Source organism: Elephantulus edwardii, unplaced genomic scaffold (assembly GCF_000299155.1).
Source record: "Elephantulus edwardii isolate Elephantulus edwardi_28Jun2011 unplaced genomic scaffold, EleEdw1.0 scaffold00064, whole genome shotgun sequence".
NCBI classification, from domain to species: Eukaryota; Metazoa; Chordata; class Mammalia; order Macroscelidea; family Macroscelididae; genus Elephantulus; species Elephantulus edwardii.
Window position 1 is genome coordinate 995630 of NW_006399814.1, and position 26055 is coordinate 1021684.

At 48.3% G+C, this 26055-nt stretch overlaps 1 protein-coding gene and 2 pseudogenes across 1 annotated transcript in view; 2 read left to right on the plus strand and 1 right to left on the minus strand.

Moving 5' to 3' along the window:
* Positions 1-14055, minus strand: part of MOV10L1 (Mov10l1, Moloney leukemia virus 10-like 1, homolog (mouse)) — a 76436-nt gene extending 62381 nt beyond the window's left edge. The window contains exons 1-9 of the mRNA XM_006888114.1: positions 14031-14055; positions 12703-12887; positions 11325-11487; positions 9088-9200; positions 8470-8657; positions 3973-4116; positions 3476-3714; positions 2874-2982; positions 1367-1561 (exon numbers count right to left, since the gene is read on the minus strand). Of these exons, the coding sequence (XP_006888176.1) occupies positions 1367-1561; positions 2874-2982; positions 3476-3714; positions 3973-4116; positions 8470-8657; positions 9088-9200; positions 11325-11487; positions 12703-12887; positions 14031-14055 (1361 nt within the window). The remainder of the gene's footprint in view (positions 1-1366; positions 1562-2873; positions 2983-3475; positions 3715-3972; positions 4117-8469; positions 8658-9087; positions 9201-11324; positions 11488-12702; positions 12888-14030) is intronic.
* Positions 14056-15013: 958 nt separating this feature from the next.
* On the plus strand, positions 15014-16096 carry LOC102868107 (annotated as a pseudogene).
* Positions 16097-16640: 544 nt separating this feature from the next.
* LOC102847862 lies at positions 16641-17917 on the plus strand (annotated as a pseudogene).
* The last annotated feature ends 8138 nt before the right edge of the window (positions 17918-26055 follow it).

Genomic DNA, 26055 nt, shown 5'->3' on the forward strand with positions numbered 1-26055 from the left:
GAGGGCACGTGCACACAGCACAGGGGGGAGGAGGGCACGTGCACACAGCACAGAGGGAGGAGGGCACGTGCACACAGCACAGGGGAGGGGGAGGAGGGCACGTGCACACAGCACGGGGGGAGGGGGAGGAGGGCACATGCACACAGCACAGAGGGAAGAGGGCATGTGCACACAGCTCAGGTGGGAGGCAGAGGCACGCAGGGTGTCCACAAGTCTGAGCATGATGGAGTAGATGACGCCCTCAGGTGGTGCAAGCCCTTGGCCTCCCACAGCCCAATCATGGCCAGAAGGGGCAGCGGGCAGCCTAGGAAACATTTATGTTTGCACAAGTCTGTTCACAGGTTAGGATGGCTAACGACTGGGCTGGTGAGTTGTGGACACAATGTCTGGAGGTGAATTGGGCAGATACATGAGGCACTAGGTGCCAGGTCTCAGCCCGAGGCAGCATCACCACGTGACCCCCAGTGCCCTGAGCCTCTCACAGCTCAGGAGTACCTGTGTGCACAGGGAGTCATTTGACAGAAGAGAGGACTATTCAGGGTGACTGAGACACTTGTCTAAGGTCTCACGCCTCTTGGTGGCAGTGCTGTGGGCCACATGTGTAACCCTGCTGAGGGCTCACACGTGCTGCTGCCTCACAGATGTCCACGCACTTCCTCTACTTCTCTGAGCAGGAAGGACTGCGTCCAGTAGACTGACTTCCTGACAGCAAAGTCTATGGAGACCATCCCCATAGCTCTTAAGGGTCAGTTTTTTAACACTAAACTCAAGAAAAGCCAATCTTCTTTTTTGCGTTTGAGGTTTCCAAACTACAGGTAAGGGAACAAGGAGCTTAAACACTTTCTTGAGGTCCCTTACTCCCCAGCTCTGAGGCAGCTGCAGAAGCTGCACGGGTCTCAGATGGCCATGGTGTCTGACTTTGGGATACCACTGCTTCCCTCCATAGTGGGCTGGGCACATGGAAGGGTGGAGAAGTGGTCCAGGGATGTCATGGCCCTTTGTTCTGGCAGATCCAGGACAGACCTAGGAGTATGTGAGAACACCCCCGTGCCAAGGAGGGGCTCCACTCACTCACTGCAGGCCCCCTCCCAGGCTCGCCTGAAGTCAGGCTGGGCTCAAACTAGGCTTCCACTCACCCAGCATGGCTCTCCCACGACGACTCCCCCACGGCCACACTCCCACGATGACTCCCACACAACCACACTCCCATAACACCACCCCCATGGCCACACACCCACAATGACATCTCCACGGCTGCACACACTATGATGACACCCCCATGGCCACACTCCCACGATGGTTCCCCCACGGCCGCACACCCAAAGCAAGGTGTCTGCTTCCTGCTCCCACCTGCTGCTGTGCCTACCTTTTCTGTGTGGTTGCTACTACAGTGGTTTTTGTGGGTGGTAACACCTGGGGAGCTTTAGACTTCTTCCAAGAGAAAGGCTCTCGGACCCCAATCAGTGCCTCTTCTCCACTGACCACATTCACTTCCAGGTAGCGGCCAATAAGGAAGTCCGAAAAGCAAAGCAGGAGGAGCTCCTTACAGCGGCCAGAATTTCTTAGGGGAAAAAATAAATTCAGTCTTAGGAGGGTCCCTAGGAGTTGCAGGTGACTTGACAGCACAGAACAAGTTGTAAGTAAAGTTAACTGATTCAGGGTAATTTTTCTTATGTCCACGTTAGAAAAGGCACAACACTAACACCAGTTACCATTACATTTTTTTTTCTGTGGAAAAAAGAAATACAAGGACTTTCTAGGAAAAAAACCAAACAGACATGTAAACTGTCATCCATAATTCTCAAGTTTAAGGATCAAAAGATTTTCTGCATTTCCAAGCTGATTTGCACTTCACTCTGCTCAACTTGCATGAATTCAGCTAATACTGACTGTATTCATCTCTTTTCATGTTGTCACAGACCCAGGACCCCAAAGCTGGTCTCCCAGTTAGATCTTAACGCACCTGCACAGGGAGCAGAATGTTCTGGAGGGGCTTCAGCAGAGCAACTGGTGCATTTGAACCACTGACTTTTCAACAGGCAAACACATCCTTTAACCACTGCCCCAGCAGGGCCCCTCCACTGTCACAGTCTCTGTGATGTGACTCTCAATGGCTGTGGGGCGCTCAATGAAAGGAAAGGCAGCAGCAGTTGCGGGGGGGTCACCTACAGTTTGATGTTGATGGGTTTGAAGGCGGTGATTTAGTCAGACTTGTATTTTGTTAACACATTGCTGCACACTTTTAAATTGAGACCGTGCGGCAATGTGTTAAAAAGACCATTAGCCAATTTCATCAGATGACCAATACCGGCCCAGGGAAGCACTCTGCTGCCAGTTGTGGCCTTTGGGCCAGGGCACTGTACATAGGCAAGGAGGGTGGGCTGCCAGACAAGTGAACTCAGTAGAGGACACAGGGCACAACCCTGCATAGGCCCTGCACTCCACCATCCCACGGCGCGGAGGCTGCTATTCAGCCCAAACTCGGGACAGGGTGTCTCTCCTGTCACCGGGGAGTGTGAACACAAGGGAAGGGGTGAGGAGGAGCAGTGAGAAAGCCTAGTTCAGGAGGGAAGGGCACCGGAGTGAGCCAGCTCCACTGTCACGTTCTTGGCAGAGGACAGTGGGGGGGGTGTCACATGCAGGGGTGATAGGTTACAAGGCAGAGGAGATGCTGGGTCACCTGAAGGAACAGTGAGGAGCTAGAAGACACTCAGGTCTCAGCTCAGTACTCTAAGATCAACGCTTTGTCTTAATCTGTCACACCAAAACAGGAATGAACAGTTTAACAACAAACCTAGAAGGATCATAGACGAAACTTAAGAGACAAGCCTGTGACACCCCACAAGTAACTACCCCCACGGCCAGGTGCTCACTTTGCATGACATGTGATGCCCACGAAGGTCTTCCCACCGGCAGGGATGGGCATGCTGGGCCCTGGAGGCAGCTTCAGTGACAGGCTGGCCTCTTCTTCCTCGCCACCTCCTTTACAGACGTCACACGGTGAAATAAAATTAGATCCAAAACTAGACCCTGAAATAAGGCTTCCTAAGAGTGGAGATGAGCACATAGAATCCCACGCCTGGCACTGGCCACACCAGCAGCTGAGAGCAGTAAAGGCTGCCAGCTACGGTGCAGCCTGTGATGAGAGGGTCAGTTCCTGGGGGCAGGGCACTGCCTCCAAGAGCACACAGTCAGGAGGTGTGCATGCCCGCACACGTTCTCTGAGGAGTGCCCATGAGGCTGCTCTGCGCACCTGGGCCTCCTCCACCTGAACATGACTGGAACGGGTCGGCATCAGGGGGCTGACCTGGTGCAGAGTGTAGAGTAGGGATGCCTAGCCCTTGTGCCTCTCCACCCCCATGAAGGCTGCATGACCTTCACACGTGACTGAGATCCCAGACCTCTGAGGAGGTCCACCTGGAGCTCCGAGTGGCAAAGCTGGCTAAGCTGCGTGCAGGCACCAAGGTTCTCCCACCTGAAGCACCATCGTGGTTCATCCACAGGCTGCCTGCTGGCGTCGAGCAGGGCTGGCTGCTCTGGGGGCCGTTCATCAGGCCCTGGCTTCCATCTGCAGAACTCTTCTTCCCCGAAATAGAAACCACAGCTTCCAGGCCCCTCGGGTCCTTTCTAGGTACATGAAACTGGAACTGCTTGCTTTTATCCCAGCCGGCCAATTTGCAGCTGACCAAAGTCCGAGGAAGGTCTCCTTTGTTCCTGGAGAGAAACAGGATGCAAAAGCGGACAGTACTTCTAATGTCAAAGTGCTCCATGACCAAAAAGCAGCATTCAAGTCAGCTAGTGAGAGCAACTGAAAACAGCTGATAAAGAGAAGAAACAGGGTGCTGCTGAGTTAAACACCTTGAAGATTTCACAAACAGAAAAACAAACAGGCAAAATCAGCTCTACAGAAATCCTTGTGGTTTAAGATATTAACACAATGGACTGTAAACTAGCTCCAAGTGGACCACTTACTTGATCCAAACCACTGTGTTTTTACTTTCCCCTTCTTTCAGAGTTCCGAAGTTCATCAGCCCTGTCACTTCCACGTCCCCCTTGTTCTGCAGGAGCAGGTCTCCAAAGACGTGGTCCGCACTCTCACTGTGTGGGGAAGGGTCTCTAGAGAGAGCAAAGACACGTGTCATGGCTGAGAGTGGGCAGCACCAGAGATGTCCAGGATCACCCAGGACCAGATGCAGCATTTTAGAATGCTTAAGACCTGGGGGAAAGGACAGCATGTCACCTTAAAGAAGTAAGTGCCGGATCTAAAGGAAACCCTGTGGGGCCACAGAAACACCAACAGAGTGGACCTGTTTCCACAGATGGCATGCTTTCAGAAATGGTCTTGGAGATACCACATGCCGCCTCTGTGAGATTTTCCATCTCCTGGTACCTCTTCACAGGACACCAGGGAGGGAAGGAAACTACAGAGGGGCAGGGAGGCCATTGGGGAGGAAAGGAGATCACAGAGCGGAGGAGACAGAACATGGGGGAGGGAGGAAGACCACAGGGGTGATGAGCAAGGTCACACAGGAGAGAGAGAGGCCACAGGGGAGGGAAGGAGGGAGGGAGAGAGGACTTGGGGAGGGAGGGAGGCCACAGGGGAAGGAAAGGAGTCCTGGGGGAGGAAAGGAGACCACAGAGAAGTATTAGAAAACCACAGCGATACAAATCAAAACCACAATGAGATACCATCTCACTCCAGTAGCAGTAGCAAAGTTTAAGAGGACAGCAAGTAATAAATGTTGGCGAGGATGTGGTGAGAAAGGAACTCTTATACATTGTTGGTGGGATTGTAAAATGGTACAACCTTCTGGAAGGCAGTTTAGCGCTTCCTCAAAAAAGCTGAACATAGAAATTCCGTATGACCCAGCATTCCACTGCTTGGAACATATTCCAAGAAAATGAGAACTGAGGCTCAAAAGGATACTTGTACACCAATGTTCATAGGGTAAGAACATGGAAACAGCCCAGATGTCCAAACACAACCAAATGGATTGAGAAGTTGTCCATTCTTACAACGGGATACTATGTAGCAAGCAGGAGCAATCATTTTGTAAATTACTATCTAATTTAGGAGGGACTGGAGACATACTGAGTGAACTTACTCAGTGCCATAAGGACAAATACTATGTAAAACCATTATTACAGAATGAGTATGAGGATCCAAAGGGGGGTGGAAATAGAGGGGTGAGGATGGGGGGTAAAATGTTAATCATAGGGTTGCACAATTCGATGGGTGGGTGGGGTAAAGGAAATGGGAAGGATCTTTTGTGAAAAACAAAATGCTCAAACTTTGTAAATAGAGTAATATAAAAAAAAATTTAAAATAAAAGAAGAAACCCACAGGAAAATAGGGTAGGGAAGGTGGTCTCTAAGAAGCACATGAAAACCTCCGACTTCCCTGCCCTCAGGAAGGACAGCACTTGCCCCTCTATTCCAGTATTTCCCTCAACAGCACTGTGGAGGGGATGGTCTTACCCACTCCTCACCACCACAATCTCCCCAGAATGCCGTTTGATGGGACACCACCTCTGTTAGTAAAGGGCACAGAAGTGAGTCTTCTGACTCCAGCCCTGTGGCACACTTGGGAGGTACTCCCAGCCACACCAAGATCCTGGCCTTATCCCGACACGTTCAAACACCTCCTGTCCTATACCTGTGCCTGCTATGGACCCTTCTTCCTGTCATTAAAAGGTTCCAGACCCTGCAGCACCCGGGCCAGTGGCTGCGGACAAGCCAGCAGGCTCTGGGGCTGGGGTGTGGGTAGAGAAGGCTGACAGAAGGGAGGGCATCGTGAACAGCCCCGCAGTTTCTGGTTTAGCTCCTCTAAAAGCAAGAGCAGCTAAGGGGAGGGGAGGATCTCAGGCTTGGTGACATGAGTTGTGCAGAGGAACCAAATCTGAGCATTTGTAGGGGAGGCTGGGGGGCAGCTGCCCCGAGCAGTGAGTGCTGGGCATGCAATCAGTTACTTTTTAGGAGAGAATTAACTAACTGCCTCAGGTGATGGGTTTCTGAGTCTGGGACCCAAACGCCTTCCTCTACCACCCCCACAAACCTACTGTGACTAGGAGACTGTGGAGGAATTGGGACTAGCTTAGAGTCTGAGGCCAAGGAGGGGCCTGCCTGTGGGTTAACTGTTTCCTCGTAGGGGCTCTGGGGCTGTCCTGGGGACACTGGCAAGGTGGCTGGACCAGGAGATGGACACGAACAACCCAAGTGATCAGTGAAGTCGACGGGTAAGCAGACTTGTGCTCTAAAGAGCAATGGACGAGGCCAGGGTGTCCAGATCTGCAGTTAAGTCACTCCTGCAAGCATGCCACGCTCCAGAGGGCCAGCACATTGTCGCCGAGGGTCAGTGGAGCTCCTGGCCGTAGCCATCAGGGAGCAGTTCTCCAGTGCTGTGGTGCAAGAAAGAACAGCCACAGGCACGCTGCAGTGCGAGGCTGCCTTCACGGGCTGTGGCCGCCAGCTTCCCTTCCGCCCCACTCAGCCCTGAAGTGTGCTGCAGCCTGTGCCCCCTGCTCAGAGCTGCTCTGTCAGCGACCCTCAGGCCACACCCCACAGGGCACAGCTCACCAGAGACTCACAGCACTGCACATGGGGATCCCCATGTCCACACACCATGCTCAGCGGAGACATGTCAGGCCGGAAGTAGTGTCAGACAGGAGAAGAACCTCTCCACTGCAGACTGTGTGTCCCAGAGCAGAAAGGTTTGATAACGTGTGCAATCAGTGGGAACACCAAGAAGAAAGTGGGCCAGGCTACCAGGCTGGTGGTAGGTTGGTGATGAGCAGGGCATCATACGGAGCAGAGAAGTGCCACACACACTGCAGGCCTGGGGCCATTCAGGCACCGACACAAGACATGCAATCATCTTAATAGACTGTGTTCAATCTATTCAAGAAAATACAAAAATAGAAAGGACGGAAGAATGCAAATCACCACTGTAAGGCCCATGAAAAAGGATAAAGAAAGAACCTCTGCCTCTATTAACTGGAAGGGACAGCTATTTGTTTCCATTCCCAAAAAAGATGGTTCAACATAGAATGTGGAAATTATTGAACAATATTAACAGCACATGCAAGTAAAATCTGGTTGAAAATTATTACAAATGGTTGGAACAAGTACATCAAGTGGGAATTGCCAGAAATTTAAGCTAGATTCAGAAGGGGCTGTGGCACAAGGGATAGCACCGCCTATGTCAGAGTGGATCTCAATTGAAAGCAGAGGACACCAGAAAGATGATGCCTTGACTTTTACTGACTATGCAGACATTTGCCTGCGTAGATCATAGCAAATCATGGTTAACACTGAGAAAAAATGGAACTCCCTGAACACTTAATAGTGTTCATATGAAACCAATACATAGTCCAACAAGCTTGTGTCCACATAGAACAAGAGAATACTGTATGGTTTAAAATCAGAAAGTGTATGTTAGGGCTGTATCCTTTTCCTCTACATATTCAATCTGTGTCTTCTGAGAAACTGTACTCTGAATTAGAATGCGGCATCAAGTGGAGAAGACTCATCAACATAAAGGACACAATCTTGTCTGCAGAAAATGAAGAGGACTTGAAACACTTGCTGCAGAAGATCCCTGACTACAGCCTCCAATATGGGTAACAGCTCAACATCCAGAAAACAACAATCACCACTGAACCAGAAGAAGAAAAGACTAAAATGGTAAATTTCATTTATTAGGATACACAATCAACACCCATGGTAACAGTAATAAAAAAATCAAAATGCAAATTGCACTGGGAAAATTTTATGCCAAAGACTTCTCTAAAATGCTAAAGAGCAATGATATTTTCAATTACTTCCTATTTATTTGAATGCTGGACACTGAACAAAGATGACAGAAGAAGAATCAATGCCTTTGAATTGTCGTGTTAGAAAAGAATAGTGAATACCCTATAGACTCTCAAAAGACTAAATAAATCTGTCTTGAGGGAGCTGCAACCAGGGTGCTCCCTAGAGACAAGGGTGGTGAAATCACCTCACATACTTTGGGCATGCTGTCAAGAGGGTCCAGTCCTTGGAGAAGGACATTGTGCTAGGAAAGATGGAAAGTCAGAGAGAGGAAGATGGAATGACAGAGTGACTTTCACAATAAGCTTTAGCACAGCATACGCTGAGATAAGGTTCAGATCTCTTGTTCACAGGGTCCTTGTAAGCTGTACTCAATGGCATCTAACCATCACCATCACCACCACCACCACCGCCACCACCATTCTCCTCCTTCCCCCTCCAGCAATCACAGAACACCTCCTTGCAGATCCTCTTGTCAGCTCAGGACCAACACAATCAAGGCAACAACTCGGTTCCTAGGAGCAACTCTCAAGACCCTCAGAAGGCCCCTCCCTCTCCCAGAAGCCATGGCTTGAAGTCCCTTCTGACAGGGTCACCTCCACAGGCCGACCCTCTCGGCCAGCCCTTACTTCCCAACAAGGAAAGGAAGTGTCATACCGCCTTCTTACGGGCGTCATGCACAGTGCCCTCCACATGTAGCAGGACTGGCTGCTCTCCACCACCACTGTGTTGACGATGTCGTATCTGTGAGGCATATACCCATCTGGAAGCTTCAATGACTCCATGGTGAAAAAGATGCTGTCGTCAATCACTCCATTTTGTCCAAAGAGGCTGGAAATACAGACCTGGGGCACAGTCATGATGGTGATAAGGATGCCACCCTGTCCCTGACCATCACAAGCCTAGTCTAGCTGGCAGGCTGGAAATACCAGGTGATTGGCTAACGCCCCACCTGGGCCCGACTCTGGGATGAGCTTCAGTCTCAGATGGAAGCAATGTTCTGGGCACCAAGAAACCAGAGTGGACCCAGAAGCCAGTGCTCCCATCTCGCTCCACCTCTCACCTCCCCGTCCCAATGACGACAGCATGCTCAAACCTCCCCAGCCAGTCAGCTCAGGCATGCTTTCCTAGTGTCTGAGAATGTGCTCAGAGGGCAGAGCCCAGGACATGATTACATGAGCAGCACTTTCATCACAACAGGCTTCTTCTGGCAAAGGCTGGATGTCCCTGACACAGGCTGAGTCGAGGCAGAGGAGGGGAGCAACCCCTCAATACCTTGTCCATGCGCTTATATCTCAGCGGCTTCACGCTGAGGGCCTCGCTGCTCCATGTGCCAGGTGGGATCCAGTACTCAGCCTCCACCCAGTCGCCTTTGCAGGGCTGGAAACCTAGGGCAATGGGAAGAAAGGGTCACCCTCAGTGTTGTCCACTGACAGGGACCCACTAAGATCATCTCTTAGACAACAGGAGGAGGGTTATCCTCGGTCCTACCCAGAGAATGACCCAATGAGACCGTCTCTTAGATGGCAGAAGGGCTACTATCCGTCATATCCACTAAGATCATCTCACAGAGGTTTGAAAGAAGGCTGCTCTTGCTCCTGCCCAGCAGAGATGGACACAGCGAGATGACGTGTCACATCAGGGGGCACATGAGCTCTCCTAGCAGCAGCATTTCTACCATCAGTCAAATGGAGAGTCCTAGGTTACACACACCTACGTCAATAAAGCTGCCTCCCAGTGCCGTGGATGAACAAGGGGCTGCAGAACACCTGTGGCTCAGGAAAGAGCTGGGTTATTGGTCCTGATCCCAAGTCGTCATGCAGAGGGTGGAGTGGAGGAGCTCCTGGTCCTGCCATGGCGTGGACCTCACCTTGAACAAGTCGTCCACCTCTCAACACGTATCCATCCATGCCTTCACTCTAGAGAGCCATCTAAACGACAGTGCCATGTCACCCAGGAAGCAGCTACACCACAGAGGAGGGCAGGCCCCCGACCTGGCATGTCAGTGGCAAATGCATTCCCAGGTCCCGTCACAGTGGCCACCATCACAGTGACGGTCGTGTGGCACATGGTGCAGCTGCTGGTGATGCATGAACCCTCGTGACCCTTCCCGAGGCTGGGAGTCCTTTCTGCTCTCCCCTTCAGCGTGCCATCCAGGCACAGGCCCTACAAGCTGCCAGGTGGTGGTCCAGGCTGCCTGCTTCAGTCTCAGACCTACAATCATGAAGGCTGGACACGTTCATGGACACCTACAGGCACACCCTAGAGCACACATGTCTGAAGCTGGACTCCCCCAGCTTGTTCCTCAAATCAGTGGCTCCTCACACCCTGTCTCAACTTCAGGAAAATGTCTAAGAAAGCACTCACTCCTCAGAACAATTAACCATGTAAGAGCGAAAGAGCAGGACTTGCCCAGGGGTAAAGAGTAGACAGAAAAGTATAAAACAGAAGGGTGACTAGAAATCTAGAAATGAGAGTCACAGACAGGAGACGGGAAGAGCACTGCACAGTGCGGGAACTGCGATCAATGTCAAGAATAAAACACCTAACAATGAAGGGAAGCTGCAATAAAATAAGCAAATCATCTCCTCTGCACTTCCAGCTTCTAGACAAGTGTGAGGCGGGAGCTCTCTGCTCCTTCCCAGCTCCCCAGACACAATGGCCCACACTCCTTGCAAACACACACAGAGTACTTGGAGACAGACGCTCTCACACCCAGCCCAACTGGGTGGCAGGGAACAGGGGACTCTCAGCATCTTGCTGTGCCAGGTAAGTGTGCCCGCAGCTTGAGGGGCACTAAATGGCTGGCCATCCTGACAGCAGGCAGCCAGGAAACTGACAGGCAGGATGGCCTTAACAGGCTTGCTTGGGTACTCGTTTTTACAGGCAACACTTTAGGCATCACTAAGTTATAAAAACCAAAGTGAGTAACTGAACAGTGACATTACTGACAAACAGCAGATGCCCCTCACCTCTCGTCTTGGGGTCCCGGGGACACATGCTGGACACTGACCCCAGTGCCAGCTGACACACAGCTCCGAAACACTCAACTTTCCATTCAGAGTCAGTTTAACGCCATCATATTACTCATTTTTGCCCCAAATTTCCTTGGACATATAAGAAGAGGAAAGTAACAAGTACTAATGTATTAGTTCTGGAAACAGCTGGACACATTCCAACACAGCTTGAGTTTTCTTCCTCGAATCACAGACTCAGAGACTCTGGAAACCCACTGTCCTGGCAGGCAGCACTGTGACATCACCGGGGAGGCCTCTGCAGGCTCACTCAGTCAAGCTCCACACTGGCCAAGGGCTTCTGTACTCCAGCGCCCCGGCCGAGGACTGCCCTCAGGAGAGAGCCGGGTCCCTGGCCAGAAACAGCCCCCAGAGCAGCTCTCATCACACAGAATGTGCTCAGATCTCACCTTTTAAACCATGTGCCAGCCTCCCCACAGCTCAGCCAGGACGACTTTCAAAACGACGACGAGAGTGCTAATCTTGAAGGAGGCTCACCTTCACACACCCTCTCCATGGAGAAGTACGTGGTCTGGTTGATGTAGCCAGCACCGGCTGTCATCGAGGTCACACAGCCAATCAAAAGGCGGGTCCTGGAGTCGGCCAGCCCTTTGCTGCTCTTCTTGCCATCATCCTCCCACTTGTCAGAGACTGCTTCCACCTGGAAAACACAGCCACCACTAACAGCAGCTAGAAGAGCCTGCAGAGAGGCCGCATGCCGCTGGGAGGTGACAGCTTCAACTTCCCCAAAAAGCCCTATAGTGCTGGGTATCGTCCGAGTTCTGTGCAGCCCCTGCAACAAACCTAACGTAGCAGAAGAGCAGTGAGTGCTGAGGGCCAGCTGGTACCAGGCTTGGCAGAGAGATGACTGGGGCATGAGCACACGTCGGACCTCAGAGGACGCAACCCTGCCCGACTGATGCTGATGGGAACACTGCTTCTCCTCCTGAAGTTAGGGGCACGGATGAGCCCCACCAGCGGTCTGCATATGTTCTGTCTTACAAAGTCCACAGCTAAGGGTTTACATTGGTGGCACAGACTGTAGGGAGCTGTACCACTGAAAGGCCATGCTTCTCTGGTTGTTCAAATCCACCAGTGGCCCCACGGGAGAAAGATGGCAAGTCTTCCTGCCTTGGGAAACCCAACGGAGGCTCAGCTGAGCGAGCGAAGGACTTACTACAAAAACACTATTTTTACATGAGAAAAGAAGTTGTCCTTCATTATCTTTGCAATTCAGATTTACACAATTATCCAATCATTATTTTTAATTATAATTAAGTTTATTAAACAAAATATATATTAATTGAATGAAAGTAAATAAAAATATTAGAAAAATATTTTAGTTATGTTTACAAAACATTTTTTCTACTAAAAATGAACTAGCATTATTAAAATGCATGAAATCTTGAAATATGTCAAGAAGTGAGTGCATGCTGTTAGAAAAACAGCTCACAGACTTCTTCCACGCAGTACTGCCTACACATTTTCAAATTGTAAAAATCATTATATTTAGCAGTAATTACTTTTAAAAAAGCCTAGGATATGTAAGACTCTCAATAGTGTTCTTTTCCACAGTATAAAATTATGACCCAAGTTCACTTTCTGAATGACCAATGTCTAATCAATACATATATGTATAGAAATATATTTACAAATAGATTTCTACATCCTGAACTACTTATTTTTTAAATGACACTGTAAGTGCTATTGATGTCGTCAAACATCATTATACGGACAAGCTCCCAAGTACTTCCAGCCAGAGGCACACTTCAGTTCACTGCATGGCCCTCTACCGGTCGGCTGAGAGGTGAAATGGACATGCTGAAAAGATAAAGCCCAAGGTGAAGAGAGCCTGTCCCCAAACGTGCAGGCTTACCCTGACGGCTTTCAGTCCACTGGACACTTTATCCTCTTCCACAACTGCAATAACTTCCTGCCCAACATTCAGGAGCACCCTGCTGGTGACAGCATCACTGGAGAAGTAGATCAAATCATCAATCATGCCGTAGTCGCCGCAGTACCGTGTTACAACACCCTGTACCGTTTTCAGCTTGATGTCACCTGCCAGGGCACAGAAGAAGTGAACCCACACTTTAATTAGGCCTTGCCAGCATGAGCAGAGTAGAATGCTTGAGCACCGTTTGACCCAGGGGCTCATAGACTGATCTGAGACTCGGAGCACAGTGGAGTGGAGAGAAGGTCCTTCCAGGGCGGGGTAGGCTGGGGAGCAGGCAGGAGGGTGCATCCAGGGAGCCTGACCTTGCCTGTGCAAAGCTCCTGGCCACTCTCAGTCAGCTGTCAAGTGCAGGCAGTGAAGCACCTTCTGAAGAGGAAGAAGAGCTGTCTGAAGGTCAGGTGGCAGAATACATGCGCACGGGGAGCTCTGTCAGTGTGAGGGAGGGGCTGTCAGCGTCACATCAGCACCCAGGGAACTGTTCAGGTCTACCTTCACCACGCTCTCGTCCTCAACAGGAGCAGCTGCCGGCTGGGAAGGTCTGTGGCCCCTCGCACCAAAAACACTGAGGGTTCAGGAAGCCTGGCACTCACCCCCTCCTTACCTGTCCCTGATCTGCTTCCACGTTCCCACTGCTAGAGAACCAGGGCTCTGGCCAGTTTTCTCACGCCCTTTCCTACTGTGTCTCCAACACAAGTTATAACCCGGGTTCCCACCTATGCTAGTCACGCGATCTAGTGGTGCCCAGCGCTAGAGGGCACACCACTGGTGAAGTGTGTACTTGAAGGTCAAGGCTAGAGCCAGCTACAGTGACACTGCCAGATCCAGAAACCCCAACCCTGCCTGGAATCAATGAGAATTTGAAATTCTGTTCTACATTTCTGAGCTTTTCTTCAGTATTCTCAAGTATCTTTGCTCAAAATGTGTACTGATGGTGGCTGTGGGCATCTGATAGAAAAGTTAAGAGGAAGGAGCGAGAAGGTGACGTTTTGAGGCACCATTATGGCCAATTTGCTAGGAATGTTCTATTTTTTAGGATAAGATCACTTGGCTCTTGGAAGACAGTAGGGAAACAGAAGTAAAGAAGGAGAAACTATAGTCTTATAGTCATTCACACAGAGCCCCTCCCCCCATAGTCATTCACAGAGGCCCCTCCCCCATAGTCATTCACAGAGCCCCTCCCCCATAGTCATTCACACAGAGCCCCTCCCTCCTGAAGAGCTATTCAGTTCATGCCATGAGCATCACACATAAGCCCCAAAAGCCCATCGCCATGGAGCCAGTTCTGACTCCCAGGGATGCTGGAGGACACAGCAGAGCTGCCCCACGGTGCTTCCAAGGGCTAGAGCCTTTACATAAGCTGACTCCACCTCTTTCTCCAAAAGCTAGCCACAGATGAGCTTTAACATGCTGCCTTCAACAAGAAACACTGTTCCTGATGCTTCAGGCTTCCCTCATGGAGAATTTAATCTTTGAGGTCAACTAAGATACACCTCCAATGAATCTAATTCTCATGAGAGTGGACATCTGAGAGGAAAGGCCAGCAACCTTAGAGTAAACCATCAGGTGATGCTGAGATCTGAAACCAACATGCCTGACCAGCATACTGGGTGCAGGGTGGGGTGCTGGGGTCAAGGAGTCTGAAAACAGCACCTGAGAGTCTTAATGGGCAGCTCATGCGAGCTGCAACAATGTTCTCCAAGCTGGTCAAGCAACTGCAAACAATACTGAAGGAAGAAAAAGACAAGCCATGTAGAGACACCATGAAAAGTTGTCTACCACGTAAGAACACAAAGGGACTAAGGAAGAATGACTAAGTGATGGCACAGACTCAAATGTAAGGCACCTCAGAGTAAATCTAAAACTAGAAAGGGCATCAAAGGAAAAGCAAAAAAACAGGGCATGCTTGGTAACCTTCAATTACAGCTTATGTAGAAAATCAAATAAAAGGGGGAAATTAGATTATTTGGGCCACCTAAAAATTAAATCTTTATATAATACAAAGAATTCTCCAAAAGAGCAAAAAAAAGATGTAAGGTTGAAAAAAAAATTTAAATAACACACCTGATAAGGGACTCATCACTAAAATTTATAGACAAATCCAGCACTTTCACAAGAAATAGACAGGTCGAGTGGCAGTCAGCCGGCTGGTGCGGGCAGCTCTAGGACCCTGCGGGGGACACTGCAGCCAGAGCCCGGGAGGGGCCGAGCTGCCGCCACCGTCTCAACTAGGATGTCCCAACACGAAGGTGTCAGCTGTGATGCATGTTTAAAAGGAAGTTTTCGAGGACGTAGATTTAAGTGTTGATTTTGCTATGATTACAATCTTCGTGCATCTTGTTATGAAAGTGGTGCAACAAGAAGGCATACAACCGACCACCCAATGCAGTGCGTATTAACCAGGGTAGATTCTGATTTCTACTATGGCGGGGAAGCTTTCTCTGTGGAACAGCCACAGTCTTTGACTTGTCCCTATTGTGGAAAAATGGGCTACACGGAAACACCACTTCAAGAACATGTGACTTCTCAACACGCAGAAACATCAACAGAAGTGATGTGCCCAATTTGTGCACCATTACATGGAGACAATCCTAATCATGTCACTGATGACTTTGCAGCTCATCTCACACTTGAACACAGAGCCCCTGGAGATGTAGATTAACCGAGTGGTGTTCGACATGTACGTCGAATGTTCCACCCTGGCTGGGATTAGGAGGCCCTTGTGTGCGTAGATCAAACATGCACGTTACTAGCAGTTCCACTGGTGGACTTGCTTCTCAGAGTTCATAATATTCTCCAAGCAATGGGGAAGCCATGGATCCTAGAGCTGAGCTTTCATCTCAGTGATCAGGAGTGAGATGCTCTGCAGGAGGCAGCGTAGCTCTTCTGGCCCTTCCGCTTCTCAGTTACAACTGCAAACGCAGCTGCAGCTGAACGGCAGCATGCACAGGCAGTGCGGCAACAACTGGAGACAGCACGCAACTCAACCCGGCGCACTACAGTCACACAGTCCACCACCACAGCCACCACGGCCAGCACAGAAAACAGCAGAGCATCCAGAATCCCCAGTTTCTCTTAACAATGCTGAATGATCCTAAGATGCGGAACGCGAGCGAGCAGACCACAGCCTATTTGTGCAAAGAGCTGCGTGTGTCGACCTTAGTGCATGAAGAGAGCTCATCCTCAGACGAGGACAAATGGGGGGATGGCAGATTTTGGTGCTATGGGCTGTGCAGATATTATGCCTTTAGATGTTGCTTTAGAAAAGCTAAATTTAAAAGACAGTAATAAAGGAAAGGAGCCTCCACCTCTTTGATGACATCCCAATTCACAGACAATGTCCTCTGTGCTGTATTTGCTAATGAAAGGGGACAACAACTCTCTTAGGTTTTTTTGGTGATTGTAATTTCAGCTTTGTCACTCTTGTTACATTGTGTACATTCAAAAGGAAGAGAGAAAAATACATATGATAATCATTTCCACTAACTAATTTTTACTTCTAGCAGGTAAATGTAGGTAGCAGTGCAGGGTGAACGCTGCTTCCTGTACCTTCACATGTAAAAGGCTCTCCTAATACTCCACATTCAACCTGAAGAGGAAAATTGAAATCTCTACTGAAGCTACTGTGTGTATTTATGAATATTAATGAATAAAAATTGCTTGGATGGTTTACCTTAAAAAAAAAGAAAAGAAATAGACAAATAACGCAATAATAAAAAGGGCAAAGGACATGGACAGGAATCTACCCTAACAAGATATTCAGATGCTCAACTAACATGCAGAAATGCTCAAGATCATTAGCTATCAGAGAGATGTAAATAAAAACCATGGGGTATTACCTTACTCCAGCAAAAATAGCAATGTCCAGTAAGACAATGAACAATAAACACTGGCATGCATGTGGAGAGACTGGAACTCTATAGTCTGGTGGTAAAAATGTAAAATGGTGCAACCACTAAGGAAAGTAGTTTGGTGGTACTTATTTAGAAAGCTGGGAATAGCATTATCAATTGATCTAGAGTTATGACATGAACAGATATGGCAGTCTAGTGATAAGGAGCTGAACAGTTTACCCAAACTCATACAGTTCAAGTCCAACAGCTGTTCTACAAAAGAAAGACATGCAATCTCCCATGTGATTTAGAGCCTCTGAAAACTCATCTAAGAGTGACTTCAACTTGATGGTATATAGAGCAACATTTATAAGAGCAAAGAGCTGGAAACAACGCCAGTGTCCATACTAAGAAACAGCTGTACATTCACACAGTGGGGTATTATGCATCACTGCAAAATGACCCCAAATTAATGAAACATTGCACAACACAGACAAAATTAGAACAAACTGTGCTGCGTGACATTGTTGATCACAAAAAGACAATTATTGTATAAGATCACTAACATTAAAAAAGTAAAACCAAGTGGTGGCGGCGAGAGGATGAACAAGTTCGATGCCTTGAAAGATGATGACAGTGGCGACCATGATCAGAATGAAGAAAACAGCACACAGAAAGATGGTGAGAAGGAAAACAGAATGTGACAAGGGTCAGAGCAGCAGCAAGAGAAAGGCTGTTGTCCCCGGGCCAGTAGAGCATTCCCTGCAATACAACTATACCTTCTAGTATTCCAGGAGGACCCCTGGCCAGCCCACCAGCTCACAAAGCTACGAGCAGAACCTCAAGCAGATTGGCACCTTGGCCTCTGTGGAGCAGTTCTGGAGGTTCTACAACCACATGGTACGTCCTGGGGACCTGACAGGTCACAGTGACTTCCATCTCTTCAAAGAAGAAATTAGGCCCATGTGGGAGGATGATGCAAATAAAAATGGGGACAAATGGATTATCTGACTACAGAAGGGCTTGGCCTCCCATTGCTGGGAGAACCTCATCTTGGCCACATGATTGGAGGGATCTGCAGGGCTGTGGTCTCTGTCCAGTTTCAGGAGGACACTATCTCAGTATGGAACAAGACTGCCAGTGACCAAGCAACCACAGCCCGAATTCAGGACACACTTTGGCGAGTGCTTAACCTACCTTCCAACACCATTATGGAATACAAAAGCCACACTGACAGCATCAAAATGCCAGGCAGGCTAGGACCCCAAAGGCTCCTTTTTCAAAACCTCTGGAAGAGGGGGTGAATGTGCGTGACCTTGTCCCTTTCTGGATGGCACCATCACTGAAGCTGGCACCACTGGTGTCTCTTGTCTTGTTGGCGTGCTACCTGGAAGAGCCTTCTGTCAGGACAAGAGGAGCTGGAAGAGCATTTGATGTTTTAAGAACAGGCTGACACGCAGCAGCTACAACCACTGCTTAGATCTCTTAATAAATGGTGCTAAACTGGGGGGGGGGGAGACACACAGCCTGATGGCCTAGTGGCAAGAAGCTGCGCTGCAACCCCAAAGGAGCGTGGTTTGAATCTACCAGATGCTCCGCTGGAGGAGGGGCAATCTCCTTCTGTGCCAGTCAGATCTGATTCGACGATACACAACAATAACAAGCAAACAAAAGTAAGAAACAGCTTACACTTGGAAAAAAATCTTAGAAGGTTAACAGAGATGAGAAGCAAGAGAGGGAAACAAAAGTAATAATAAAAATAATGAAAAACTTTGTACAAAGTAAATAAAAAGTCAATAGATACTGATGAGTTGTGATGTTGGAGGAGTACTACCCAATCCATGCCAAAAGAATCAACAGGTCTGCCTTGGTGAAGTGCAGCCAGAGAGCTCTTTCGAAGCAAGGATGGTGAAGCTTCATCTCACATACTTTGGGCATGTTGTGTCAGTAGGTACAACTCTTAGTGAGTGAACAATCTGAACCTTATCTTACCTGATGCCATCTCCATCACCTGACCCACATGAGTCCACTACTGCAGTCACTGTGTCAATCCACTTTGTTGACGGTCTTCCTCTTCTTCACTAACTCTCTACCTGTCTTGATCTTGCATGAACTTGTTTCTTGCTCAAAGCATGTAAGGCGAAGCTTTGCCCTTCTTGCCTCCCAGAAGCACTCTGGATGTACTTTTTCTAAGACAGAATGATTGTTCTTTTGGCAGTTGATGGGATATTCAGTGCTCTTCTCCAACACCACAACTCAAGCACATCAGTAATTCTTCTGTCATGGCAATTCAATGCCCAGCTCTTAGATGCACAGCAAGTGACTGAAACAATCAGGGCCTAAATCAGACACCCTTTAATCTTCAAACTGACATAATTTCTCCTCAGTAACTTGGAGAGGCCTTTGACAATGGACTTTCACAATACAATATGTCCCTTGATCGCAAGTCAGCATTTCTCAAATTGAAAGGACTGAAAAACAAATCCAAGCCTTGATTTGCAATACTAAGAGAGGGTATTAGCAAAATCCTGAATGATCCAGGAAGCATAAAATGAAGTGGAAAGACTAACTCAGTCCCGTAAGGACAAACACTGTATTATAAAACCATTATTGTAGAATGTATATGAGGATCCAAGGGAGAAGGGAGAAGTAGAGGGGTGAGGATGGGTGAAGGGAGGGGTGCATAAAGGAAATGGGAAAGATCTGGTGTGAAACACAATGTATACTAACTTTGTAAGTAAGCCAGTATAAAATAAAAATTTTATTTTAAAAAGTCCAGAAGTTGGAAAGAATACATAGTCACTGTACCAAAAAGAATTGACTGACAATGAAAAATTTCAGGAAGTATCATTTGAACAAAAGCCAGTGGTAATGAAGGAAGATGTTCAAGATGCACTGAAAGCAGCTTGAACTGAAGCCACTGGGAAAAAAATAATGAAGGCCCCAGGAATTGAAGGAATGCCAACTGACATGATTTAATTAACAGATGCAGCCCTGGATGTGCTCACCAGTCTATGCCAGGAAATTTGGAGAAGAACTGCTTGACTGGCTTACTGAAAGAGATCCCCAATGCCAAGAAAGGTGAACCAACAGAATGTGCAACTTAGTAACATCATTAATATCACATGCAAGTAAAATATTGCTGCAGATCATCCAAAAATGGCAAGAACAGTTCACTGACAGAGAAATTCCAGAAGTCCAAGCTGAACTTCTAGAAGAGGCCATGGCACCTCTGATAACATTGCTGATGTCAGATGGATCCTGTTTGAAAGCGGAGAATACCAGAAAATGTCTGTGTGTTTATTGACTATGCAAAGGCATGTGACTGTGTAAATCATAACAAATTATAGCTAATGTTTAAAAGAATGAGAATCCCAGAATGCCTAATTATGCTCAAGTAAAACCTAAACGTAGAGCAAGACATTATCTAATAGAACAAGGAAACACTGCATCGTTTAAAATCAGGAAAGGTGTGTGTCAGGTCTGTATCCTTTCGCCTGTATACCTAACCAATCTGTTCCTCTAATGTTCAGTTTCCAGAGGCCTACTACTTAAGAAGTAGATGGCCAATCCTGTTTCCTAGTCAGTCTTAATCTAGGAGCTCTATTAAAACCTCTCCACCATCAGTGACCCTTGTGGCTTCTGACACACGGTGGCATAGTTTCCAGCATCACAGCAACCTACAAGTTATCTCAATACAGCAAACTGATGGTCAAGTCCTGTACTAATGAGAACAATGTACTCCCCTACTACAATAAACCGACAATTTAGAGTTGTATCTCTAATAGTAAAAAAGGCTTCATAACAGACTCAAAGGTCACAGGCCAGAGAGACCAACCAACTGTTGATCACAAAGGCCCACCCACCACCACCAGATCCAAATTGCTTTAAACAAGAGGCTCCCAGTCCCCAACTCAGTTATTCAAACAGAAAGACCCACCTTCTGGATTAATATTGCTTTAAATAAGAAACTTCCGCTCCCAATGAGCCTCTCTACATTTTTCAAACTGAGAGAACGGAAAAACAAATTTCAGCCTCAAGTCACAATACTGAAAGAGCCATGAATGACCCAGAAAGCATCAAAAGATGGAGGAAATACACTGAGTCGCTGCACCAAGAACTGACACTGAAAAATTTCATTAAATACCACATAAGCACAAGCCAATGGTAATGAAGAAGAAAGCTGACAGTGCATTGAAGGCACTGGCAAAAAATAAAGCTCCAGGAACTGATAGGATAAGAATACCAACTTGTTTCAAGTGACAGATGCAGCCCTGGATGTCCACATCAGTCTTTGCCAGGAAATCTGAAGGACATCTATCTGGCCAATGGATTGGAAGAGGTCCACATTTGCTCCCATTCAAAAAAAAGGTGATCCAACAGAGTACGGAAACTATAGAACAATATTATTAATATCTCATGCAAATAAAATACTGAAGATCATTCAAATCCAGCTAGAACAGTATACAGATAGGGAACTGTCAGAAGTTCAAGGAGGATTTAGAAGAGGTCATGGCACCAGAGATATCATTCCTGATGTCAGATGAATCCTAGTTGAAAGAATACCAAAGGAAAATGTTTGTGTTTTATTGACTATGCAAAGGAATGTGACTGTGTGGATCATAAGAAGTTACGGCTAACATTGAGAAGAATGGGAATGCCAGAGCACTTAATTGTGCTCATGCAAAACCTTTAGCTGAGAGGGGAAGATCCCCTAAGAAACAGATTGACAGCGATGGCAGCAAAGGATTTGACTACGTCAGAGATGATGAATGAAGATGGCACAAGACAGGACAGGGATCAGATCGTCCACGTCCCTACTCTCGGGGAGGACAGGACCCCCATGTCCTCACACTTGGGGAGGAAGGGATCCCCACACTCGGGCCAACAGGACCCCAACGTCCTACACTTGGGCTACTGTTCATAGGGTTGCTTTGAGCCATATTTTACTGGACAGCACATAACAACAACAATAATTTAAAAAATAAACAGACCATTGCTATGCACCAATGACAGGAAAAGAATGTCCATCTTTCTCTCACAGAGCAGCTGACGGATTAGGACTTCCTGCTCTGGGGATGGCAATGCAACTCTCTGCTCCCTTGAGATTAACTGCCTCTGAAAGCCTGCTGGAGGGTTAACTATGGGTCAGTTCTTAATCTATGGTACACAACAAGTGTATGTGTATAGTGGCATCCACTTCCTAAACAACATGCCTCCAGAAACTACAAACTTTGAGAAACAACAAGTTATAGAAAGGCTTCAGGTCTTTTGTTCATAGGGTTGCTGAGTCATTATCGATGGAAATCAACAACATATATATTAAAAGAGTAAGGAACTCTGGTGGCCCTGTGGCAAGAAGCTGCACGGCAGTCCTGAAGGTATGTGGTTCGAATTTACTACATGCTCCCACTGAGGAAGGAGGAGCAATCTCCTCCTGTGCCAGTTGGATCTGATTCAATGGCACATAACAAGTTAAAAAAAAATTAAAGAGTATACCTCTGTAGTATTTTCATCTCTATTGTTGAACTATAAATTGAAGAGGCATAAGATAGAGGTATTTCAAAGTCTGTTGGGCCCTACGTCTCTAGCTGGAGGTTCATGTGTGAAGCAGTTGGGATTCTGGACTGTAGGGTCTTTTTGATTTAAAGTCGGGTGTAAATCGTGTGGTTATTTGGGTCCCCCCTTCCACAATCTTGTTTAAGCTGATTGGCCAAATGGATGCAGTTAACAATCAGCTGTTGTCTGGAAGCCTCTTGTTTAAGTCAATCAGGACCTGGTGGGTAGGCCTTTGTATTTAAAAGTCAGTTGGGCCCTCAGGGCTGGTGTTAACGGAGTTTGGGAAGCACCCTGTTCTAAGTGGTACAGCACTGTTCTGTTTACTGGACTGAGGTAACTTGGGGTTGCTGTGATACTGAATGCTGTGTCACTTGTGTGTCTAATGCCATAATGGTTACCCATGGGGGACAGGGTGCAGTAGAGCTCCCAGATTAAGACAGACTTGGAAGCAAGATTGTCATCCACGTCTTAAATAGGCCTTTGGAAATTCTATGAACATTATAGAGAAGTGACAGTAGTTCTAGAAGCGGGTTCAGATCTTTTGTTCATACAGTTGCTCTGAGCAGTACTTAACTTGATGGCACTTAAGAGAGAGGGGGAAAGTACACAAGAATGATTTGAAGGTCAGAGAACAAGAGAAAAAACCCACAGTAAAGCAAATGTCAAAGACCATGCAAAATGTTATTTAGAATTTAACAATACCTTTTAAAATAATGTTGGGAAGAAACAAGATGATCAAAGAACTATGACTCAGTTTTGAGGTTGACATATGTAACAGATGATTAACTAGTATTTCTCAAACTGTTTATATTACACAAATGCTCTGCAAATAACCCCACTTGCATTTAATTTACATATAGTGTTACACCTAAAGGCAAACTGTTCAAATCCAGCAGCTGTTCTGTGGGAAAAAGATGGGTACTCTCCTCCTGTGTGATAAACTACCTCTGAAAAACCACTGAAGAGCCAGTCGAGTTGGTTCCAAGTCGAAAATGATGAACAATATGAACACAGTCCATTCAGTGGCAGAAATCTGGCCTCCCAAGCAAAAGACTGACGTTCAGTTCCCTGGTTAATACATAACAGACACCATCCGTCGGTGGAGACTGTGTGTTTGTGATGATGTGCGTGTTTCAACAGAACTTCCAAACTACAACAGGCTAGAAAGGAACATGTGGTGATCTGTGATCATAAACCAGTTTACTGGGAGTGCTCTGGACCAAAATGGTCTGACCCAGCTGTGTATGGGATTCTCACTACCCCACACTCAGGGAAGACAGGGTCCCCACATCCTCACACTTGGGGTAGCAGGGTCCCCACACTCGGGGTAACAGGGCCCTCAAGTCCCTACACTCAGGGAGGACGGGATCCCATGTCCCTACACTCGGAGTAACAGGGTCCCCACACTTGGGGTAACAGGGTCCCCACATCCCCACACTCGGGGTAATAGGGCCCCCAAGACCCCACACTCGGGGAGGACGAGATCCCATGTCCCCACACTCGGGGTAACAGAGTCTCCACGTCCCCACACTCGGGGAGGACGGGATCCCACGTCCCCACACTCGGGGTAACAGGGTCCCCATGTCCCCACACTCAGGGTAACAGAGTCTCCACGTCCCCACACTCAGGGTAACAGGGTCCCCACGTCCCCACATTCGGGGTATCAGGGCCCCCAAGACCCCACACTCGGGGTAACAGGGTCCCCACGTCCCTACACTCGGAGTAACAGGGTCCCCACACTTGGGGTAACAGGGTCCCCACATCCCCACACTCGGGGAGGACGGGATCCCACGTCCCCACACTCGGGGTAACAGGGTCCCCACACTCAGGGTAACAGGGTCCCCACGTCCCCACATTCGGGGTATCAGGGCCCCCAAGACCCCACACTCGGGGTAACAGAGTCTCCACGTCCCCACACTCGGGGTAACAGGGCCCCCAAGACCCCACACTTGGGGAGGACGGGATCCCACGTCCCCACACTCGGGGTAACAGGGTCCCCCACGTCCCCACACTCGGGGTAACAGGGCCCCCAAGACCCCACACTTGGGGAGGACGGGATCCCACGTCCCCACAGAAGCCCGCACTCCGGAGAAGGCGGGAGCCCGCCGCACCCCGCGCCCGCCCCTCCGGGCCCTGAGCTCCCTCCCACCCCCGGCGGAAGGAACCCCCAGCCCTGGCTCCCCCCGCACCAATGCCCACGAGGCAGGAGAGCAGACGGGGCCTCCGCGCCGAGTCCGCACCTTCCACGAGCTCCAGCCTGGCCTCGTCCTCGGGGACATCCGCCCGCCTCCAGAAGAAGGCCAGCAGCTTGCCCGCGAGCCGCAGCATGTCCGCGCCTCGCCCGCCGTCCAGCCGCTCTCGCGCACAGGGCCCGCGTGCTGCAGCTCGAGGCCAATGGCGACGCCGCGACGTGCTTGCGCCCGCCTCCGGCGCCCTCGCAGCCAATGGCGACGCCGCGACGTGCTTGCGCCCGCCTCCGGCGCCCTCGCAGCCAATGGCGACTTCGCGCGCCCTGCGACCGTTTGGATATGGCCGTTGACTGGGGTGGGAGCGTGTGAGAAGGCGGTGTCCTACGAGGGGGCGTGGCGCCACGTTGGGTGGGCGTGGCTTCGTGCGCGTAGCTTGGGCAAAAGCCTGCCGTCTTGAGCTTGAACTCTGTAAATGTGATGAGCTGTATCGTGTGACTTGATGGCTCAGTGGTAAGGAATTGCGCAGTCAATGCAAAGGTGATTGTGTTCTTAGGTGTCATCGAGTGGAGTTCGACTATAGTGGCCCTATGAACAACAGAGAGGAGCCCTGTCCTAGCCCGTGCCGTCCTAGCGGTATCTGATAGATTAAAAGCCCATTGCAGCAGCCACTGTGTCAATACTCTTGTTGATGGTTTCCCCTATTTTGCGGATCCTCAGCTTTTCCAAGCATGATGTGCTTTCCCAAGGAATAGCCGTTCCTAGCAAACTATGTCTGTTGAAGTTTTATCATCCTTGCATCCAAGGAGCCCTCCAGCTGCACTTTTTCCAAGACATATTGTCGATCTGTGAGATGTTCAGTACTCTTCTCCAACACCACAGCTTAAAATCAATTCTTCTGCCATGCTATTTATTGTCCTGATGCTCAGCAAATGATTGAGAAGACCATGGCCTGAGCCAGGTGCATATTAGTCCTCAAACTGAAATAATTGCTCCTCAATAATTTGGAGATGTCCCCAAATGCAGACTTTCCCAGTGCAAGATGTCTCCTGGTACCCTGGACGGCCGGTACCAAGGCTGTTGATTGTGGATCTAAGTAAGATAAAGTCACTGTCAAATTCAATCTTGTTTCCATCTAAACATGATGTGTCTCTTAGTCCAGTGGTGAGGATTTTTGTTTTCTTGATGTTGAGATGTAATCCATAATGAAGGCTGTAGTCTGTGATCTTCAGCAGCAAATGCTTCAGGTCTTTCTCACTTTCAGTTCATTTGTTTATTAGTCTGGTTAACAATTTAACAATTTGGTGTTTTCTTAGAAAACTACTTTGTTTTAATTGATTTTTTCTATATTATTTATTTCTTCTCAGTGATCTCTACTATTTATTATCTACTCCCTTCTACCACTTTATTCTTTAAAATACATCAGGGTTGGAGTGAGACTGAGAAAAATTGGATAAATCATGTATACTGCCTTGAAACAGATGAGGGAGAGAACAATTTAAAAGTGATATATGATTGGGTATTATGGCTATGACAAGAGTCCAGAATGAAGGTTGCATAGTGGAATGTACTTGGAGCGAGGTGTGTGTCGGGGGGTGGGGTGGTGGATTGTATACCAATGAAGAAATTTTTCTTTTACTTTTCAAAGAGAAGAGCGAACTGGGGGGTAGGGGTAGGCAGGGAGAAAAATGCAACAA